Raw genomic sequence first — 21,018 nt, 5'->3', positions numbered from 1 at the left:
CAAATTCCCCGCACGGGGCATGCGAATTTGTCACGCGAATCGCGTTTGGTGCTTCGTGGCCCCTCCTCCGCCCAGCTGATTGGAGGAATGAATGAATGAGTAGGCGAGGTACTGGACAGCCCGCTGATGTCCCGCCTCTAGAGTCATATACCTCACTGTGATTGGTTCATTCAGCTCTGCACACAACAACTGTCATTCATATCAGCCTTGCGGGCCGCACTAACAGTAATCTTTCAATTTAAGACGCGGGCTGAAAATTATCATCTTGCGGGCCGCAGATAGCCCGCGGGCCGCGAGTTTGAGACCCCTGATTTAAAGCAAAGCATATACAGTGGAGGAAATAGATATTTGATCCCATTCTGATTTTGTAGGTTTGCCTACCTAAAATAAATGAATAGTCTGTCATCGTAATAGTAGGTTCATTTCCTGCTCTTCAATTTTTCTTCTACCTTCAACACCATCCAGCTGAGACTGCTGAGGGCCAAGCTAGAGAACATGCAGGTGGAGGCTCCCCTGGTCACGTGGATTGAGGACTACCTGACAGGTCAACCACAGTTTCTGAGACTGCAGAGTTGTGTGTCTGACACCCTGAGGAGCAACACTGGAGCTCCTCAAGGAACTATGCCGGCTTCCTTCCTATGTCACCTCCAGAAGTACTTGGATGACATATATTGTCGGGTGTGTGCAAAACAGACAGGAAGATGAGTACAGGGGCCTTGTGGAGTGTTTCGTCAGGTGGAGATGGTGATGGAGTTCAGTCGGAGTAAGCCCCCACCCTCCCCAGTCTGCATTGGTGGAAAAGATGTTGAGATTGTCACATCTTACAAGTTCCTGGGTGTCCATCTGGACAATAAACTGGAGTGGTCCATGAACACAGGCCGTCCACAAGAAGTACGTGAGTAGAATGTACTTCCTGAGGTGACTCAGGTCCTTCAACACTTGCAACAGAATATTCCTCATGTTCTATCAGCAAGCACCATCTTCTTTGCTGTAGTGTGCTGGGGTGCCGGCATCAAAGCAAAGGATGTCAACAGACTGGACAAACTCATTAAAAAGGCAGGTTCTGTTGTTGGTTCCAAGCTAGCCAGCTTGGAGGAAGTGGTGAGAGACAGAATGCTGGCTAAACTGCTGACCATCATGGACAATCCCTCCCACCCTCTTTTAGAGAGCCATGCTGCTCTAAGGACCAGTACAGGAAGTCATTCCTGCCGTCTGCCATCAGACTGTGTAACTCCTCTGTAACTGACAGGTGAAAGGAAACCACTTTGATGCTTTTTTTTGTGTTCCATTTTAACTTATCCTTTGTCTTGTGTGTATATGTACAATGTCTTTCTTCTGCTGCTATGTGTGTACATGTGTCTATAAGAGTTTATCTCTGCAGCTACTTGTGTGCATATATTTATAAGACTTTTGATTCCTGGCATTTTTGCACATTTCTTTATTATCATGCCGCTTCTACTACAGAATTTCCCTGCATTCCCTAAACTTCCCTAAATCTTGAATCTTGAATTTGCACAAAATCACTAAGAAAAACCAAGAAATCGACTTGTAACTCCCTAGTAACCATTAAGATCTCTGGTTCCCACAGACCAGTTAGACTCTCCTAATCAACACCTGAACTGAAAACACCTGGTTGAACTGATCACCTGTAGAAAAGACACCTGTCCACAGAATCAGTCAAACTCCAAACTAACATGGAAGACTAAAGAGCTTTCAGTGGATTTAAATGAGAAGATTGTAGACCTGAACAAGACGGAATGGACTACAGAACCATCAGCAACAAGCTGGAGGTTAAAGGTCACAACTGTTGGTGCCAAAAATACAAGAACATGAGCATCAATCCACCTGTAGGTCTGGAGCTCCAAACCAGATCTGACCTGGTGGGGTTTCCATGATCACGAGAACCGAGAGAAATAAAAACAACATTGGAGGAGATAACTGATGACCTCAACGCAGCTGGAAGCTCAGTCACCAGGAAAACTATTAGGAATATTTTTACGCCACAATGGTTTAACATTTGCAGTGCTTGTGAAGTCCCTCTGCTTAAGAAGACACGTGCAGACCTGCCTCAAGTTCACCAATAAACACCTTCATGATTCATAGAGTGATTGAGAGAAGCTGTTGTGGTCAGATCAGACCAACATGGAGCTCTTTGGCATCAACTCAACTTGTTGTCTTTGGAAGAAGAAAAATGCTGACTGTGACTCCACAAACACCATCCCCACTGTCAAGCATGGAGGTGGAAACATGATTTGGGGGTGATTTTCTGCACAGGAATACTTCAGCGTGTAGATGGGGGGGATGGGTGGAGCCATGTACTGTCAGATTCTGAGTTAGAAGCTCCTTCCTTAAAGACGGGAGGCTTAAAATGGGTCATGGATGGGTTTTCTAACAGGATAATGACCCAAAACAAACAGTCAAACAGACAATCAAGGAATGGCTGAAGAAGAAAAAGATCAACATCATGGAGTGTTCCAGTCAGTCTATGGATCTCAATCCTATAGAAAACCTGTGGAGAAAGCTGAAGTTGCTAAGCAACAGCCACCAAATCTGAATGATTTAGAAATAATTTGTAAAGAGTGGACCAAAATTCCTCCTGATTTGTGGAGAAACCTGATGATCAAGAAAGGTCTGACCTTTGTGCTAATAAACAAGGTTGTGTCACAAAGTACTGAGACTTTTCCACAAGAGGGTTCAAATACTTATTTACTCAGTGAAATACAAATAAGTGTATTTCAATAATTGAAAGTCAATTTCTCGATTCTCACTGTTCAAATGAACCTACCATTACGATAACATGCTGTTAATTTCTTATTAAGTTGGCAAACATACAAAATCAGAAAACACGATACTATAAATACTTTTTCCCTCCACTTTACACACAAAATTACATGCAGAAAAAATCCTGTATGTCCAAAAAAGGCTGGGGCAATCTAGCTTGACTCTACTGATACATACCTTATGGATCATGTCCACGCACTTGTCTGCAGCCTTCTCTGTAAAGACTTTGTAGGCATCCAAGAACTGAAGGTGAAGCTTCTTTATCTTCATGTCGAATTCTTGATAATTGAAGTCACCAACAACTAGTGTCTCGAGCTTTGCCAGGTCCAGAGTCATTAACAAGATGTCCTGCCAAAAAAGTCATAATGAGGAGAATAATCATGATTGGATTCAGAATCACTGAGAAATGAGGATAGGCTTTTAAACTTAACCTAAATCATCACTCTGCATGCCCACCTTGATTGTTTTGAGCCTGACAGTGAACCTATCCAATTCTAGGAAAACCTGTGTGGGGTCAAAGCTCCACGGCTCGAGAGGGATCCCTGCTTTCTTGTATTTTGTCAGGTTGGCTCCATGGTTCTCATAGGAGTTTCTGTAGAGCTGCAGAATATCCAGGCTCTTCTGCAGCCTCCTCAGACTGTCGGAAGCATCTTCACTCAGAAGTTTATCAGGATCTAGATATACTTGGGCCTGAGTGTTTGGCAAATATAAATTAGAAAATAAATCTTTGCTTCAATCTCTGATTTACATTTCCTCAGAGACCTGTTTGATGAGGAGTCCACCAATCTCCCGCAGGAGGAAGATGAAGTGGGATTTATATCTGGGGTATCTGGAATTGGCCCACACGAGGCAAACTGTCACCATCAGAGGGTCAATGTGATTCTTCATGCCAGGAAGCTCCAAGTTCTCAGTCCTCTCAAACTGCTTCTGCAGGGGCTTCATGTAGATGCAGATGTTGTCTGCATCTTCCAAAGCTGGAAATAATCATAAAAGCAAATAAATAAAGGGAACACTTATTTACTGTACCAACGGAATGTATTACCTTCAGAAATGCTCTTGCAGATTTTCACCCAGGGTTGAAAATAAGCACTATTTGCAGCCTCCAACAGCTCCACAACTATCTGTGCTTTAGAGGATGCCAACTGAGAGGAGATGTTCTCCAAGTTTGCATGTCTGCACGACAAGACAGCAGAATTATTTTAGTCACATTGGAAAAAGCTCTATGTGAGTCCATCACTTTCTTTTCTGCTGTGCTTTAAGGTCTTTAGGTTTCAAAGCTAACAAGTGAAAGCATGAGTGAAGTCAGACGTTTCTGCTATGAACTTTAGCAAAGTGTGAGTTTTTAATGAAACAAGAGCATGTTACAATTGGAGTAGTTTCTTTAGCTGCAACAAACAACAGTTCAAAGTCTTACACTGATCATCTTTGATGTGTTGTAAAAGTGTTTCCAGTGGTCTTTTAATTGCGACGCTTTTAGCCTAAATAAAAAAAAAAAAAAAATACTGTCTTTTCTAGGACATAGTTTCTGCAGGGCAGCAGGAGTTCATTAGAAATTTGCCTTTGAGTTGTGGGCGGGATTGTTGGCACAGAGTGATCCCACTCCCACTTCCGGTCACCCATCTGTTTACACTCTCTCCTCCGAATCAGATTCCAGCTCAAATGAGGATAATTCATTCATGGATGTTTTTGTCTACAAGTGGATGCATCAGGATAGAGCAAACCACGTGAATTTTCCTACATCACAAATTTGCTCTTTTTCCAATGGCATTTATTTATCTGCTCCTAATTCACAACATTTTGAATACATAAATAATCAGAAATGCGATTTTAATCGCAATTTTCATTATATATGTCCTCCATCATCAGAAAAATGCCATGAGAACTTGTTAAAACATTATTTTCATCAGAGTTGGTCTTTAACCGATACAAGTCTCTGAAATCATCAGTGAGTTTACCATTTACATCAACTGTTTAAAATGACCTTGGACAGTATCGACCCTCCCAATAGTATAGTTTTTTTTTTTCAAAATCTCAAAAAGTTTTTAGCTCTAAAAGTTTTGGTTAAAAAAAAAAAAAACATAAGAGTTAAGACACAAAAAGTGATTCCGGTTGGAGTAAATCTTTAGAACAATCTTAATAGGTTAATGAAACTTTGCCTGTTTTTTAGACAATTTTCACATTGTTTTGACCTTATTTTTGTTTCTATTTTTTATTTATACATTATTATTGTGTCTCTACACAGTTGTTTTTTTAAAATAAAACATAAAAACTGTTTTAAATTTTTCTGCAGTAAAAGAGGGTAAAATGTTTTATTCTGAGTTCAGGTTTTTGGAGAGTTTCAGGTTCATTGTGGAATTATCATGTAATAAAATCAAAAACATTTTTGTAAAAAAGAAAAACAAATAGAGAAGCTGGGGTTGTACTAAAAAAGATGAATATCAATCATTGTCTCAAAAAACAGTTTTAAAAAGAAATTATTAGAGCAAATTAAAAAGTGAAAAAAGAAAGCTCATAAAAGCCCCTGACTAGTTAGGGTTGAGTTGTTTAACAGTTGTTCAACTGTGGCTGTTTTAAAAGAGACTAGAATAAAATTTTACACAGAACAACACAGAAATTTTGTTAGCAATAGCTCAATAAAAAAAACAGCTGATAATTAATCATAACAGTTTCAGAATATAATTCTTTAAATGTCACATCATTCAAAAGTCACACATGACAGGGAAAGGACGCATTCCCCACATGGAGAGCCAGGCTTCATATAAAAATGTGTGGTCAGAGCAGACACAACCTAAAATTAGAGGCGATTTCATCAAAAGATGATCTAATTCCACAAATAAACTGATGCAAAATTAGGGGGAAAAAAATGTTAAAAAAAAAGGTCTAAAATGTCCTTTTTTTCAGGAGTCGCTACAACAAAACCAACACTAAGGAAAATCATCCATGTATCATTCATCCTAAAGTATTTTTCCAAAGTTATACCAGTTCATATTATGTTTCTAAGAGGTGCAGACCTGTGTTCCCAGAAGTGCAGCTCAGAGTACAGCGCTGGACTTCCCTCCTGCAGAGTGGGACTGTTTATCTGTAAGATGGGATCCAGCTGGTGGCTCCAATTAACAACTGTAGTCTCCAGTATCACAGTCAGGGATTTATCCTTCAATGGCTTCCTGTGGTGTAGAAGTATTTACAGTGTACACGTTGTACAAGTAATACTATGATCTGAACTTTAATCTTAGTCATATGCTTACTGTTTGTCCATCTCCAGGGCAGCTTGTTCCACTTTTTCGAAGTTCACAGGGTAAACCAGTATGGTTCTGCCGTTGATCCGGCCTGATAGCTGATGCAGATTGTTCTGGAACTTCACAACTGACTCTTTAAAGTCTTCACTCAAAGCTGTTGGGTGATCATTCTTCTTAAAAGTGTGGACTCCCAAGCCACACATGTTCTGGGGCAGCAGGAGAAAGAGCATTTTTGTTTTAGAAAAAATAAGTCAGTACCTACAAAATGAATATGGATCACCCATTAAGTTAAACTAGTAAACAATGTAGCAGAGGAAAGGCATCATTGAATTGAAAAAAAAATAAGCACTGCAATAATCTTCTGACTTTTCCTTTGTAAGACATATTTATCAGATAGCTTTAATCCCGCTCTGTATACAATGGCTTTTGGCAGTATTATTGAAAACTGGAGGAAAACTGGCAGAAAAGTGTACGGAAATAAAATAATAATAACTCAATATAACATTACATGCAATAATGCAAGTTTGAAAGCTGTAAGCTGAATCTTCTTCCCAATCCTTTTCAAGCAATCACTCAAACTCTACTGACTTTAGTTGATTATTACAAAAAATAAGGAACCAAATGTGACTTAAGTGTGTTTTATTTTTGTTTGTTTTCTATTTTCTAACCAATGCATTTAATTGTGTCTGTAATGAGTTTGAAATAATTGTGTGTTCTGTCCTGTATTTTTTATATGCTTGAAATAAACCAATCAATCAATATGCATAAGCTGATAGCTGAAAATGCTGAAATTGATATCTAAAAATGCTCCTGCTGATAGATGAAAGCTAAAGCCAATAACGTAATTAAATAAAATATTAGCTCAATGTCAAATTACCCTGGAAAAATGACCAGTTTAGCACAAAAAAACTAGCATAAAGCTAAAATATTAGCTAAACTCCAAATTAGCCTAAAAACTGAAAAAATGTCTAATTTAGCACCAGAAAAGCCTTGTATAAAGCTAAAGTATTTGCTAAACTACTAATTAGCCTGAAAACTGGGAAAAAATGCCTATTTCAGCACAAAAAACTTGTATAAAGCTAAAGTATTAGCTAAACTCCAAATTAGCCTGAAAACTGGGGGAAAAAAAGACTAATTAGCACAAAAAACCTAGCATAAAACTAAAATATTAGCTAAACTCCAAATTAGCCTAAAAACTGGAAAAAAATTACTAATTTAGCACGCAAAAATAAAGCTAAAATATTAGCTAAACTCCAAATTAGCATAAAAACTGGAAAAATGTCTAATTTAGAAAAAAAAAGTAATCTTCTCTGTATACAATCAATTAACAAACCCCTACTTGATTGACGAACTTATTTTAAAAAATAAGAGGTATGATACGATCTTGACCCGTTTTTATTTTATTCATTATCTTAAACAAAATGTAAACACAGACCTAAAAATCAAATATTTAAATATGGTTTCCTGTAAGGTTTAACAAAACTACATTAGAGTAAAATAACATTTTAAAATGTTATCACTATAACTTAAGATGTGTTTGTCTTTTGTAAAGTATTGTAAAGCTAGCAAACATCGAGCGGTGAGTTAAAAGCAGTTTACCTGGTGTAGATTAGAAACTTGGTCCTGCAGAGCTGGAGACAGGTTCCCAACGAGCACGCTTCTTCTGATGTTCTCTCCAGTCAGCTTTATCTTCTTCTTCTTCTTGAAAAGTACCTTGCGGTCAGAGCCGCAGCTGTATTCCGGCGAGGGCGCCAGGTCTCCGGCTGCATTTACGGAAACGCACAGCATCAAGTTTTCCTCCGAGTCCAGAAACTCCTCCAGAACTTTCTTCTTGTCCTCCGCGGAAAGACATTTCTTCCACTTATCTTCGTTAAGCTTGAAGCTTGTTAACACAAAGTTTTTAACAAAATCCATTCTGAAACGGAGTGGTCTCTCTGTAGCAGCTGCCAAAAACGAATGAGAAAACTGATTGTTTCCTGGTTTCCATGGCAGCGCAGCGTTCTGTTGCCAAGGAGACGTGTTCTCCGGCAGGGCAGACCCATGGAGCAGACCCAACCGAGGAGCAAAAAAAGTTTGATTAAATATTAATCCCAACTGACAAGAATTGATCTTCCTCCATAACCACTAACAAATCAAAGGTGGTATTTTGTATAATAAACACCACACAGCCACTGTGTTTTATTGAATTAATTTTTGTTCAGCTATTTGTTATTATCAACTATTTTTTATGATAACAAATCAATTTCCCCATTAAGGTATCAATAAAGTTTTGTTCTTTTCTATTCTTTGTGCTGTGTTTGACTTCGACAAAGTTTTTGGATGGATGGATGGATGGATGGATGGATGGATGGATGGATGAATGGAGGGACGGACGGATGGATATGGGATAATATAAATTCAGGACTCATTGTTTGATTAGTTTTAAGTATTTATTTGTTACTATTTCTATATTAATTGGGATTCCGGCTCCTAAACATAAAAAAATAAGATTTTAGAAAATTAAAATACTATTGAGAAATTTGCCCAAATTTTGTAGGACAGTTTCACCAACTAATCCTCTACAAAACTTGAAGCACCTGCACAGGTTCCCCAAATGTCATTAAATTATGGAAACAAAATAGTATCAATCCGTTTTGTGCAGAACTTTGTATTTGTGCTTGCATAATTCTTGATATGCAACATATTCACAAGATTTTGTACATTAGTACAACAATTATAAAATAGGAAAAACAGAATAAAATTTACACATGCACTAATTAAAATTACAACAGCTTGATACTATACACACAAATCTTGAAAAATAACACACAAATCACTTGTTACACACACACAAAACCACATTTATGCATAAATCTGATGTGAGACTCTTCTCACATCTCTAAGATTCGAGTGTAAGTGATGCCTTTAATGTTGCTAGAATGCTGGGTCATCAGTTTTCTTATCAGCCACTTTAAACTTAGATTGTGAATACTATCTGGTGAAACTTTTCCCACTTTCGTAACCCTTGTACTATCCTAGACATGTTTACATTAAAAGTGGGGTCATCTGGACCCCATAGGAGAGCACGAGGGTTAAACAGATATGGCAGATAATTAATAATAAAAGTCTAAATATGTGTTGTTAAAACACTCAACACTAAAGAGGTCTAGCTGCCAAAAATGTGTAAAATGTTGACAAAAATGCAAATATCCCAGTGAACATTTCAATGTGGGCCCCATATGGTTCACCTTTGGGCTCGTAACCCTTGAGCTATAGGCATGTTTACATTAAAAGTGGGGTCATCTGGACCCCAAAAGACAACGCGCTGAACTTTCTTCTTTAAGGATTTTTTTTTTTATCTTCACTGGTGTGACATACGTAAAGACATCAAATCCTGTCCACCTTTGTCATGGGAGGGATCACACATCACTGTAAGGGTGGGGTCATCTGGACCTCATAAGAGAACACAAGGATCAACAACTTAAATGTTTTGCCAAATGACAAGTGTTTTTAATTGTTATAAAAGTGACACATGAGAGCATCTTAGCCTTGAAACCATGTATTTCTTAACATACAGTATTTACATAACTTCTGCACTCCAATAATACAAAACACATTTTCAGCCACATATAAAAAAATCCTATCTGCACAAAAAAAAGAGAAAAAATGGAAAGAGACTGTTTGAAAGCTGTTTTTTGTGACAGCTCCCAATAAAATTGATAGATGCTAAAAATGAGAAAAGAAAGAAGACCAGATGTGAAGCTACAGAAAACGGCGCCTTTTGTTCATCGCGTCTCACACGGGCGTAGTCGGAACGGAAGCATTCGGAGTCACGGTCACAGGATGGAGCCCCATGTCCAATGACGGAGACTTTTCTAGAGGCGGTGGGCTTTTCTTGTGTGCCTCCAGCTTCTCCGTCAGCTGAGTGTAGAGCTCCTTGAGTGGCTCGCTGCACTGTGTTCAGAAACATCAACCAAAAAACCTCAACCCAGAAAATCTACAACAACAGCCCTTTAAACAGAATTGTTATGATGTCATACTCCACTTTCTTTCTATGGAAAGAAATCTTCTGTAAAAGTTTCTGCTCCAAAATAGAAAGAAATTAAAGGTAATATTGATGCAACATTTCAAAATAAAGATATCAGAAAGTACATTTTCTTACAGTGAATACTAATTTGCCTTTTTATTATTTTTTCTCTCAAGGATTTTTTATAATTGGTCCATACTTTTGCTTTAGATCACATGTGTCAAAGTCAAGGCCCGGGGGCCAGATCTGTAAATCGGTTAAATCATTAAAATTATTAAAAGTATTGCAATTAGATCCACCCACTTTTTGCAAATGCTGGCTCATACTGTTAAAATTGAAACAAAAAAACATGTAAAACATGCATTTCATTAGAATTTTTCCTTTTACTTAACACATAGATGTAAAGTTTATGAAATGAAATACATATTCAACCTCAGCTGTGAGGAGGCTGCTCTAATGTAAATCTGAAACCGAGAAGACTTCCTTCCATACAGACAAAGGACAATAAAGTCTGTTAATATGGAAGAATAATCTGGCGACATACACCACACTAACCTGCTTTGGAGCTTCAAGAGTTTTCATCAGTGTTTCCATGTATGACGGCAGCACTTTCTGATGCAAATGCAGCAACAAGCGAAGGGCGTGTCTGTGGACATTTTCTTTGCTGGAAAACAGTCAGATTACAAAATAGTCTTGGAGTAAAAATTAATCTCTCATCACTTTTTTCCACTTTATCAGATAATATAAATACAAATGTGTGGAATACTTGATATAATGAGAACAGGACAACCAAACCTGGAGAATGAGGTTAGAAGAAAGCCATCAAAAACAACTGAACAGAAATCTGCTGATCCAAACTCATCAGAGAGTAGTGTGAGGTGTCCGGTCAGCAGGTGAAGGAAAATGTCACTGAAGGCCATGTCGTTGTAGGTGTCCACTGTGAAAAACACAACAACAATTTTCAAGATTTAAAGAAGGTGATGTCAACCTTCTATGGGAGTCATCAGGATACTTGGACTTTTCCTTGTATGTCATACTTAAGGATAATTCTGTCTTTTCCAGCATTTTACTGAGTGTAGCTCATATTTAAATCAAATTAAATGAAAATAAAACACAAAAATGCAAAGATTTTATCAACTGATGCATTTACAAAAGTATCAGTGGGAAGTCCAAATGCATTATAATGTGATTACACAGATCAATACTTCCCTTTATAGCAGGTATTGTGAATTCTCCAGGCTTTCCAGAGGATTTTGGTTGTTTATTCGGTCTCAATGCATTCACTAATTTGAGTGGATTTCAGAGAATTCAAAAGTAGCCGAGTTTCTATAAAGCACTCACCAAGAGCAGGTAATAATCGCTGTAAGGCGTTCTTATTCCTTAGCTTGGCAATGTGAAGCACGTAGTAGAGACCCATTTCACAAGCCACTCTGTTGTTCAGCAGGTATCTGATGACACAACCACAATATTACACAGGAAATAAATTGTCCACAACTTATCTATTATTTTTCCTAACTTGTTCACATTTAATTCTAATTGAATATATAAATAATCTAAGAGTTGTTCCAGAGAGATAATAATTAAATATCAATTAGTAGGAATAGAAAGCAAAATATAAAAGGTTAAAGAAAAAATTGCAAATGATGGATATATTTTTGTTGTCTTGATTGTAATTTATAGCTTTTGCAGATGGTATAGGGCAGGGGTCTGCAACCTATGGCGATCCACATGTGGCTCTCTTATCTCTCCATGGTGGCTCCTTGTCCAAACATAAAATAAGTCATGGAGACTGCTGACCCAGCCATGTCGACTGTCGGAGTCAGTAGCTCTATGCTAATGGCTGCCTAACCAAAACTACCTACAGAAAACAAATAAACCTAGCCTGCAAACTTAGACTACCAAGATCTAACCTTAAACTAAAATAACAAAACCCAGCAGTGTAAGACTGCTGAGGACAAAGAGGAGAAAAAGAACGAAAAAATAAAATAGCACTTCTTTTTATTTAGGATTACTTAATTAGCATTTATTTCATTTAGATTAATTTATAAATGATGTCTGAGGTGCACAAAGATGATGAACTATGTAGGTTTTTACATCCCTGTTGACCTGAAGACGTCTTGTTTGCTCAACTCTACCTTCAGCATGATGAGATGTTATATGCAAAGCAAAACTTTGGTAAAAAGTTTGATCTTTTATGAGTCAAAAGCACATTATTTTGTGCTGCACAACATTGGTTACTAGCTGCCCAGAACTGCACTGAGATGATCCTGTTTTGTACAGGGCATCTTTTATTTTGAAAATAAGTAAAAAAAAAAAATCACATCTTGAGAGATGCTAGGTTCTTTTATGTTTTTGGTTTTGTTTGTGCCAAAAAAAATGACAACATTTATATTTATTATAAAAAAAGAAGGTCATGAATGCAAATCAACTTTCTTAAAGGCTAAATTAAGACTATGCAGCTCTTTCTAGGTTCTGATCAGTAGAAAATGAGCCGAAATGGATCTTTTACTGTTAAAGGTTGCCAATCCATTGTATAAGGCATTTTAGCAAGAGGTAAGAAGGCATAGATGGATGCAGAGTTTATACTACTAATTTTTAACTTTAGGTAACCTAAATCGTAATCTATAAGCTTAAAAGTTTTATTTGCTTTCAAAATGCTGTAATGCCTCTGTTGATCCAGAGTGACTTTTATGTGGATTAATTCGGGTTGTGTTTAACGATGTCGAAGGAATTTTGAGAGGAGCACAGCGCTCTTGTCAAAATATCAGTCTGCTTTACTTTTTTTTTTTTTAAACGTCCTAACAAGGTTGGGTGTTCTTGTGAACAGGTTAACATGGCTAACGTGTAGCGGCGCTGGACTGTGCTTTTTTTTATTTTTTACGTTACTAACAAGGTTGGGAGTTAGCGTAGTTTCAGTAACATCCATTTTTTCCAGTATCAATCAGACTTTTTTTTTTAACACGTTCCAAACAAGGTTAGGTGTTATTGTGAATAGGCTAAGACAGCTAGAATGTAGCAGTGACGTACTCTGCGTTTTTTGCATCTCAATAAGAAGGTTGAGAGATTAGCATAGTCACAGTAGAGTTAATGTGAACACAGTTAATAAAGTCTGACTGACTGACTTATTTCTGACTCTTTTGTCTCCCTAATGCACCTTTTAATCTGGCGTCTCCTACAGTGTGGAAAATATGGTAGTTTATGTAAAAGTTTTATTTTATTTACTTATTTAAATTTTTAACTTATAAAAGATGCGGCAAAGCCTGAGTTTCTAGTAGCTATTTATTTACTTTATTTTTTTTTTATTAAAAAATAATTGTTGGTGTTAGTTGTATTCTAAATTTTTATGTCAATATGTTCATTTTTACTGCAAATCGGCTTCAAATATCAGACTTATCGACTAATTATCAGTATCGGCTGTCAAAAGCAAACCAAATAAAAAACTATATTGGTTGATCTCTACTTGTATCTGATTCCAAAGAGTCAAAATGACCTTAAAACCTGTAAACACTTCCTCCTCTCAGACAATTACCTGCTAAATGCATCTGGCAGAGCTACGGGGTACGTTAGCGAGCTCTTCTCTTCATTGGGAAGCTTCTGTTCCACAGTGAAGGTGTGATCATCAACAACCACTGACATCATTGCAGGCAGAAAGCGGGTCACCACCTCTAAATCCTGATGTCACACACAGAAACACAAAAGATGTAAGCGCAATGGTGGTGATTTTTAAATGCTTTCCAACATTTTTAGTCACATATAAAAAAAATATTTAGGAGCTGACTGATGTATAAATGCAAGAAACTTTATCTGGCTTCTAAGAAGACCTCCTAAGGTTTTAGTTTGTAAATTCACCAGTAATGAATTTCAGCTCTACGCACCAAACGCGGCTCTTTGAAGACCTGGCTGTCGATCATGTCCCACGCTCCCTGACCCAGAGACAGCATCCTGAGCAGCAGCATCAGGTCCGAACTGTCCTGAACACAAACCACACACACGCATGTTGACAACATGATATAATGAGTCACGTCCTTAGACAACCTTTAAAAAGAATGGCCTTGTGTTATATATAAATATTATTTTGCACTGTGTCAATATTTAATGAATAGTGATTTTTAATAGGGATTAGTATCAATCCATAATTATTTTTATCTGTTCTTTTGTTCTTAAACATATAGCAACTTTGTTCAGGACAGAGACGTTGTGCTCCATTAGTTGCCAGTCAGGGGGGAAAAAATGGTTGACGGTTCCCTGACTGATTTATCAGCATGTTTCTACACCAGATTACCATGGTGACATCAGCATGCATAGCAGTAAAAGCAACACTTACTCTGGGTAAGGATTCCTGACTCAGCAGCTCTTGTAAGTTCCGCATGATACTCAGAGTCAAGGTGTTACAGGCAAATGGATCACAGAGGATCATGGATAAGTCCCTGAAATGTACAAAAAAAAAAGAATTATTAAAGCAATTTATTCCAAATTAAATGAAAAATCATCAGGTTTAAATCAGTTCTTACCCAAGAACTTGCTCCTGTCCTTTCTTCACCCCATCTAAGAAACCTTGGAGCTCTCTTGCTCGCTTACCATCAACAAACTTCTCACGGATGCAGGCGTCCAAACACCAAGTGAACTGTGGGAGCAGATTTAAAGGAGATAAATTAACCATGGATTTACACTGGTCTGTCTGCAATGGGAATCCCCTCTTTCTCACAACCATCAGATTAGTTTACATCGTCTCTGCTGCATCATCAGTGGTCTGTCCTTCCACCCACCATATCACCAACATTAAAAACTTTGGTAATCAGACCCCCCGTCTTCTCCTTCCTCACTGAGTCCTTGTAAAATGTATGTTTTGTGTCATAAAAGATGTTTTTGTATTTATACATTTAAACTTTTATTAGAATGAATACTGGTGTTATCCGGTGTGATATTGCATTAGCATTCATCTGAAATATATATAAAAAAAAATTTGAAAGTTTTATTTTGCAAGAACAAGGAAGTTTTTATTTTGAAATCTGGACCGGTTTCCTGTTTTTCTGTCTTTTTCCCACAAAACTGCAACAAACAGAAAAACAGGAAAGCTTGCATTGCATTACAGAAGGACAGAAGTCAGACCCAAACATGACGGAGGCAATGTAAACATTCTGATTGGTTCATGAACATTTTAGTTTTTTAGTGTCCACTAAATGTACCGCAGACGATCCAGTAGAAATCAATCTCAATATGTAGGATTCTGGCTCTCTATCCTGCATCCAGACTGGGCCCTTACCTTGTGACAGGGGTCCACAGAGCAGATCTCACTGATGTCCAGGTCGTGGAGAGACATCAGCAGCTCTGCTCTCAGAGTGCAGTAGTGGACGTTCCGCGTTCGCAGGAAGAGCGTTCGTAAAAACTGCAGCACCATGTCGTACAGCTTCACATTCTTCCCAATCATGTGAGTCAACTTCAGCACCACCTTCAACACGAGTTCAAGAGCAACACAATACAGAAAAGGATCTGTAAGTACATACCTAAAAGATGGAAAAGGGTGTGGCCCTCTAGAATTAACGGATACTTTAGACCACATGTGATCCGGCCCTTGGGGCCATTCTATCAGGCCCCCCAGATCATTTATTTTATTGTTATTAATGGCCTGGTGTTAGCTTGTGCTTATTTATAACTTAAACAATTTTGAGAAAATATATTTTTATGGTAGGGCTGGGCGATATGGGAATTTTCATATTGCGATATCGCTTTTTTCATTTTGTGCGATAACGATATTAAAAACGATATCAATCAAATAATCAAAGTAATCTTTATTGCAGAGATTTACGACTTCAGATTTTTACACCTTAACTTTGACCCCCCCCCCCCCTAAAATCTTAGTTAGTTCAAATTAAACTTTCATTATTTTTTTTTATTAACTGTAGTATTGAAACTAACTGTGAGGAACATTTAAATATTTCTAATAAATATTGTACATATACATAATGTACACAATAGTTAAACAATAACGGTGGTTTTCAATAGGCTGTAGAGAATTTCTGATTTAATTTAATCTGACTGCAGCACATAGAAGTTTCTTTCAAATTAAAATTAAGTCTTAAAAACATTGTTCTAAAGCAGCAAATATATTGCAGTTATTTTTATATTATTTTCTAATTTCTTCTGAACATAAACTACAGGTACTGCTGTGCAGCAGAAGATAATAAAATGTGAACTTAATCTTAAAATAAACAGTTCTGATAATAGATTTAATCATCATTTCACTCAGTCATCTGACATGTGTACATGTTGGAGGATTGATCAAACAAGTTTATTTTACTATTATTAGATCACCTCATTAAGAAATGAGCATAAACGGAACAAATGTAACTAAGAAATTCATTATTGATACACAATAAAACAACAAATTATTCTAATTCGAAGCTCTATACAAAAGATTTTGGTTAATATTTTAACAAAACCCTCAAACTCTAAACTCCACAGCCACAATCGAGTCCACGCCCCCCTGCGCGCGGCTGTTACTAGCATGCACAGTCTCTCCTCTTTCAGCCCCGCGTGACACGTGACCCGCAGCAATAGACAGACTGTCTCCTTTTTTCTGTTTTCATGGAGGTTCTCCTCTAAATCAGGTGTTTAAGCACCTGATTTTAAAGCGTGTCTTCTCTCCCTCACACTCTGTGGATCTGTCGGTAACAAACAGCTGCGGAGGAATAATCCGGTCGGACCGAACCATTTTAAATTTAGAGGAGGGGGGTCCGGTGACGACGTTTCCAAATCAAAATACATAAACATCGTTACCTTGACATTAAAAATAAAAGTATTTGCGATTATATATTGGTTATTGGTTTACTGAAATAGTGTTTTCTGTTTTGTCCTTTTGTCATCATTCGGGGCCTCCGTCCCCCCCCCCGCTCTCAGTCTGGGCTCCTAGAATCAGCCGCTCCGTAAGAAGAGGAAGCGCGGCTCTTCCGGGGTTTTCTCCCGTGTTATTTAACACGAAAGTTTATCGCAATAGTCTCATTTCACTATCGAAAAAAGGTAATATCGCGATAACGATAATTATCGTTTTATCGCCCAGCCCTATTTTATGGAGAGTAAAATATTGAAAGTTATTTAAGGTTCAAGTATATGTAATTTGGAATAATATTCCTGCCTTTTTATTATTCATGATTATGTTAAAAAGTTATGGTTTTAAAGTTTAAAAAAATGGCATTCTGCTAGATTTATGGAATATTATGGCATTTACTAAGATTTTTAGGTTTTTTTGGGAGTTTAGCTAATATTTCATATACATGCTAGCTGTTTTGGCTAACCTAAGCTTTTTTTTTATTTATTAAGCTAATTTGGTATCTAGCTAATATTTTAACTGGCTTTCTTCTCACGGTTTTCAGCTATTAGCTTCAGTGATTTCAGCTATCGGCTTCAGCATTTTTAGCTATCAATTTCAGCATCTTCAGTGGCCAAATTCAGCTTACAGCATTCACATTAGCATTGTTGCAGGTGATGCTATATATGCAGTTCATAATTATGTTAAAAAGTTATAGTTTTAAAAATTTAGTTTTAATTTGTTCAATAAATGTTTACCCGTTTGGCCCGTGACCTAAGGTGTATTTTTAATTTTGGCCCCTTGTGTGATTGAGTTTTACACCCCTGATTTAGACTCACCAAACAATAAGTCATTAACACCTTTTATAAAGAGCTCAGTTCTTCCACTGCTGCAGAAAATGATAGCACATTCTTTCTCTCATTTACAGTGGAGGAAATAAGTATTTGATCCTTTATTAGCAGTCCAGAGGTCAGATATTTGTTGTAGTTGATGACTAGGTTTCTGAAAATGTCAGGAGGATTGACGTCCAGAGACTGACTGGGCCACTCCATGACATTGATCTAAAGCCAATGGTTGCCTTTTCTTTATTTTTAAATTCCCATTCTTCACGAGACATATTTCTCAAAATTACACCAAAAAAGTTGAAATCTATCTCAATTCTACATGTATATGTTTAATAAGGGGCGCCGCTCAGTGGACGCTTCCGCAGGGATCCTTGAACTGTTTGTTCTTGGTTGTACTGAAAAACAATGAATTTCCCCCCAGGGGATTAATAAAGTATATTTATTGATTGATTGATTGATAATAATTCTTTGTAAAGTACAAGTTTCACTTTTTCAAATTGGCTGACAAAAATATTTTGAACTATTTGAGATGCACCTCTATTTTTCAGTACAAAAAACCCACTGAAACAGTCTCTCAGCTCTTTTCAGATGTGGATACATGAATCATTACTGCCTCCCTCCTCCCTCACCTCGCCTTGGCGTCGTGTCTTCGGAGAAGGGCTGAAGAAGTTGTGCAGAATGGAGAGGTCGCTGCTAAAGAGAGCTGCCTCTTTCTCCACGATGTACTGCTTTAGAAGGGGGGACACTTCATCCCCAAAAAGAGCCTGGTTGTCCTGCCAAATCTGCCTTTTGACCTCCACCGCACACACCTTGTACAGCTCTTTGTCAGCCATTACCAACTTCAGCTTCTTTTCTGGCACCTACGGTAGAAAAAATAACAAAACGATAACAAAAAAATTTTTTCGTCTTTTTCCATTTTAATTTTCATATTATAGCAAATTAGATTGAGGGGATTAACAAAGACTTCAACTGAATTAGTGTTCACATTTTAGAACTTCAACTGTAAATACTTAAAAATAAAATGTAAATTTATGAAGCTATGATATACTTGGTATATATGTATGCTACTTGCTTTTATTTATTTTTTCTTAATATATTTATACTCTTCTTACAATCTTCTATTTATTTTTATTTTATTTTCTATTTAGTGCCTACCTTTGGCAGATGCTTTAGCACCTGCATCACCACCGGCTGAATGGACGGCATTTTCACAAGTGGAAAGCTTTTCTCCAGAAGCTCCTCCAGCTTTCCATACCTGGATAAAGATAGGAGGGGAAAACTCACCGATACAGTATTTATTTATCTCATTTTTGTTTTTTTTTTAGCATCTAAAAGCTGTTAGTTTCTCTTGAAAACTCACCGATCTTCTTCTTTGCCGTCTGCAATGACAGCAACTCGCTCCATCAACTTGTCGCGGAGCTCGTCAAAGACAGACTGGTGGAACTCCAGCCGCGGAGTGCCGTGGAGGTCCAGGAAAGGAAGAGCCGACTGGAGCGTTGGCAACAGGATCCCATTTTCCATCTGTGTCACAAAAGACATTGAAAACTGATGAGGGATTGTTGTAAGCATTGAAGATAAAACGTGGCTGGGTCTTTCAGTATGACAACGATCCCAAACACACAGCTGGGGAACGAATGAGTGGCTTCATAAGAAGCATTTCAAGGTCCTGGAGTGGCCTAGTCAGTCTCCAGATCTCAACCCCATAAAAAAATCTATAGAGGGAGTTGAAAGTCAGTGTTGCCCAGCGACAGCCCCAAAACATCACTACTGTAGAGGAGATCTGGATGGAGGAATGGGACAAAATACCAGCAACAGTTTGCAAAAACCTTGTTAAGACTTACAGAAAATGTTTGACTGCTGTCAAAGCATATAGAACAAAGTATTTAGATACTTTTGTTATTGACCAAATACTTATTTTCCACCATAATTTACAAATAAATTCTTTAAAAATCAGACAATGTGATTTTCTGGATTTCTTTTTCATCATTTTGTCTCTGATAGTTGAGGATAACTACGATGGCAATTACAGGCCTCTTTCAACTTTGTACGTTTTTATTTGCACTTCTGAATAAGATAACTATGTTTTATTTGAATTTAGAAGTTTACTTCTAAATTAGAATTTAATAGTGAATAATATGTAATAATTCAAATTAACCCAGATTCAATATTGACAGGTTTTTTTCTTCAGACAGACTTTTGCTCCATTTTATTTCTGGTCTTCTAATGTGAAATTCACAGTAATTTTAATAAAAATGTATTTAGATATTATTCTTCTCTGTGTGAATAAATAAAAAATGTCCCGTTGCTAATATTTTAGAATAATTTCATTTGCATTTAATGTTACTAGTGCTCAAAGAATGCAGGCTGGTTGGATGGCTCTCACGTGTTTTCACTTCTCAAGATCCCCTGATTAAAGATAATACAGTCTGAGAGGATCAAACATGTCTATGACACCAGCTGTGAGAACAAATTCAAAGCAATTCTAATAAACAGTAGAGGTGTAATAAAATATCAATTCAGTGAAATACCGCAATACTTGTAGTGATTTAAAATGCTGCCAAGACAATATCTAATAAAATATTAATAAGCAAACATCTTATTCCGTGTCTTACTTTTGTTTTCCGCTTAAACCCCTGACCTTTAGTTGCAGCACAACCCACCAACTCCATACCGCACCAAACCAGAACAACAGTTTGAAAGAACCATTTTGTGATAGATGTGTAAATGGCAGAGTTACAATTATATGTGTGTTTTAATATTCAAATAAAGTCTTCTTCTAATTCACGATTAAAACAAGGGGGTGTCCTGGAAATATCGTGGTGATTATTGTATCATGTCATGTGTATCGTGATAAGTATTGCATCGCCAAACTTTTGTCAATACATACCCTTAATAAATATATATGGGCGTGAAAAAGAATTCTTAGTATTCTGTAGAAATGCTGTTTAAATTCAAGTTTGAATTATAGAAGTGGCTAGGACTTGAAAAGTAGTTCTCTTTTTCAACTTTGCATATTATTGTCATTCATCTTTATGATGTTTATTTATTCATTTTAGCAGATCGAAATAAATACATAAAATTAACTCCGTCGTGTCGACGTGCTACATTTTTATGTATTTTTTAAAATAGGCTCGCTGAATCATTGCTGTTGTGTTCCGTTGTTGTGATATTTTACCTGAAACTGGTCGATGGCTTTCAGCGGCTCCGTGCAGTTGGTGAGTGTTTCCTTCAAATCATCCCCGTTTGAAATGCCGAGCTCAGACAGGCCCGCGAACATCCTGACTACAGATTAAACACCAACTCACCTACGTTTATCTATCTTAAAACAGGCTCGTCTGTTTAAAT

At 37.2% G+C, this 21,018-nt stretch overlaps 2 protein-coding genes across 2 annotated transcripts in view; both read right to left on the bottom strand.

Moving 5' to 3' along the window:
- The window catches only part of LOC112148052 (dynein heavy chain 9, axonemal), a 64,182-nt gene extending 56,195 nt beyond the window's left edge, over positions 1-7,987 (bottom strand). The window contains exons 1-7 of the mRNA XM_024274839.2: positions 7,617-7,987; positions 6,027-6,223; positions 5,793-5,945; positions 3,824-3,954; positions 3,544-3,755; positions 3,238-3,471; positions 2,959-3,129 (exon numbers count right to left, since the gene is read on the bottom strand). Coding sequence (XP_024130607.1) covers positions 2,959-3,129; positions 3,238-3,471; positions 3,544-3,755; positions 3,824-3,954; positions 5,793-5,945; positions 6,027-6,223; positions 7,617-7,931 — 1,413 coding nt within the window. The 5' untranslated portion in view covers positions 7,932-7,987. The remainder of the gene's footprint in view (positions 1-2,958; positions 3,130-3,237; positions 3,472-3,543; positions 3,756-3,823; positions 3,955-5,792; positions 5,946-6,026; positions 6,224-7,616) is intronic.
- A 1,490-nt stretch (positions 7,988-9,477) lies between these two features.
- Positions 9,478-20,950, bottom strand: nelfb (negative elongation factor complex member B). The gene is made up of 13 exons (XM_024276219.2): positions 20,849-20,950; positions 19,034-19,194; positions 18,829-18,928; positions 18,303-18,533; positions 15,287-15,472; positions 14,535-14,647; positions 14,348-14,450; positions 13,899-13,994; positions 13,553-13,695; positions 11,365-11,471; positions 10,819-10,960; positions 10,579-10,687; positions 9,478-9,950 (listed from the first exon to the last, which is right to left on the bottom strand). The coding sequence occupies exons 1-13, from the start codon at positions 20,948-20,950 to the stop codon at positions 9,792-9,794; spliced, it is 1,752 nt and encodes a 583-aa protein (XP_024131987.1). The 3' UTR covers positions 9,478-9,791.
- Positions 20,951-21,018: the final 68 nt, after the last annotated feature.

The sequence above is a fragment of the Oryzias melastigma genome, linkage group LG9 (genome assembly GCF_002922805.2).
Source record: "Oryzias melastigma strain HK-1 linkage group LG9, ASM292280v2, whole genome shotgun sequence".
Taxonomy (NCBI): Eukaryota; Metazoa; Chordata; class Actinopteri; order Beloniformes; family Adrianichthyidae; genus Oryzias; species Oryzias melastigma.
Note: the sequence above shows the minus strand (reverse complement) of the source record. Positions and strands in the feature narration are given on the sequence as shown.

Excerpts from the sequence above, each read along its gene's own strand:
- nelfb (XM_024276219.2), bottom strand. The coding sequence starts at position 20,950 with ATGTTCGCGGGCCTGTCTGAGCTCGGCATTTCAAACGGGGATGATTTG. Across the intron at positions 18,534-18,828 it reads TGCTAAAGCATCTGCCAAAG|GTGCCAGAAAAGAAGCTGAA; the intron begins GTAGGCACTAAA and ends TTTCTACCGTAG. Across the intron at positions 10,688-10,818 it reads CTTCTAACCTCATTCTCCAG|CAAAGAAAATGTCCACAGAC; the intron begins GTTTGGTTGTCC and ends ACTGTTTTCCAG.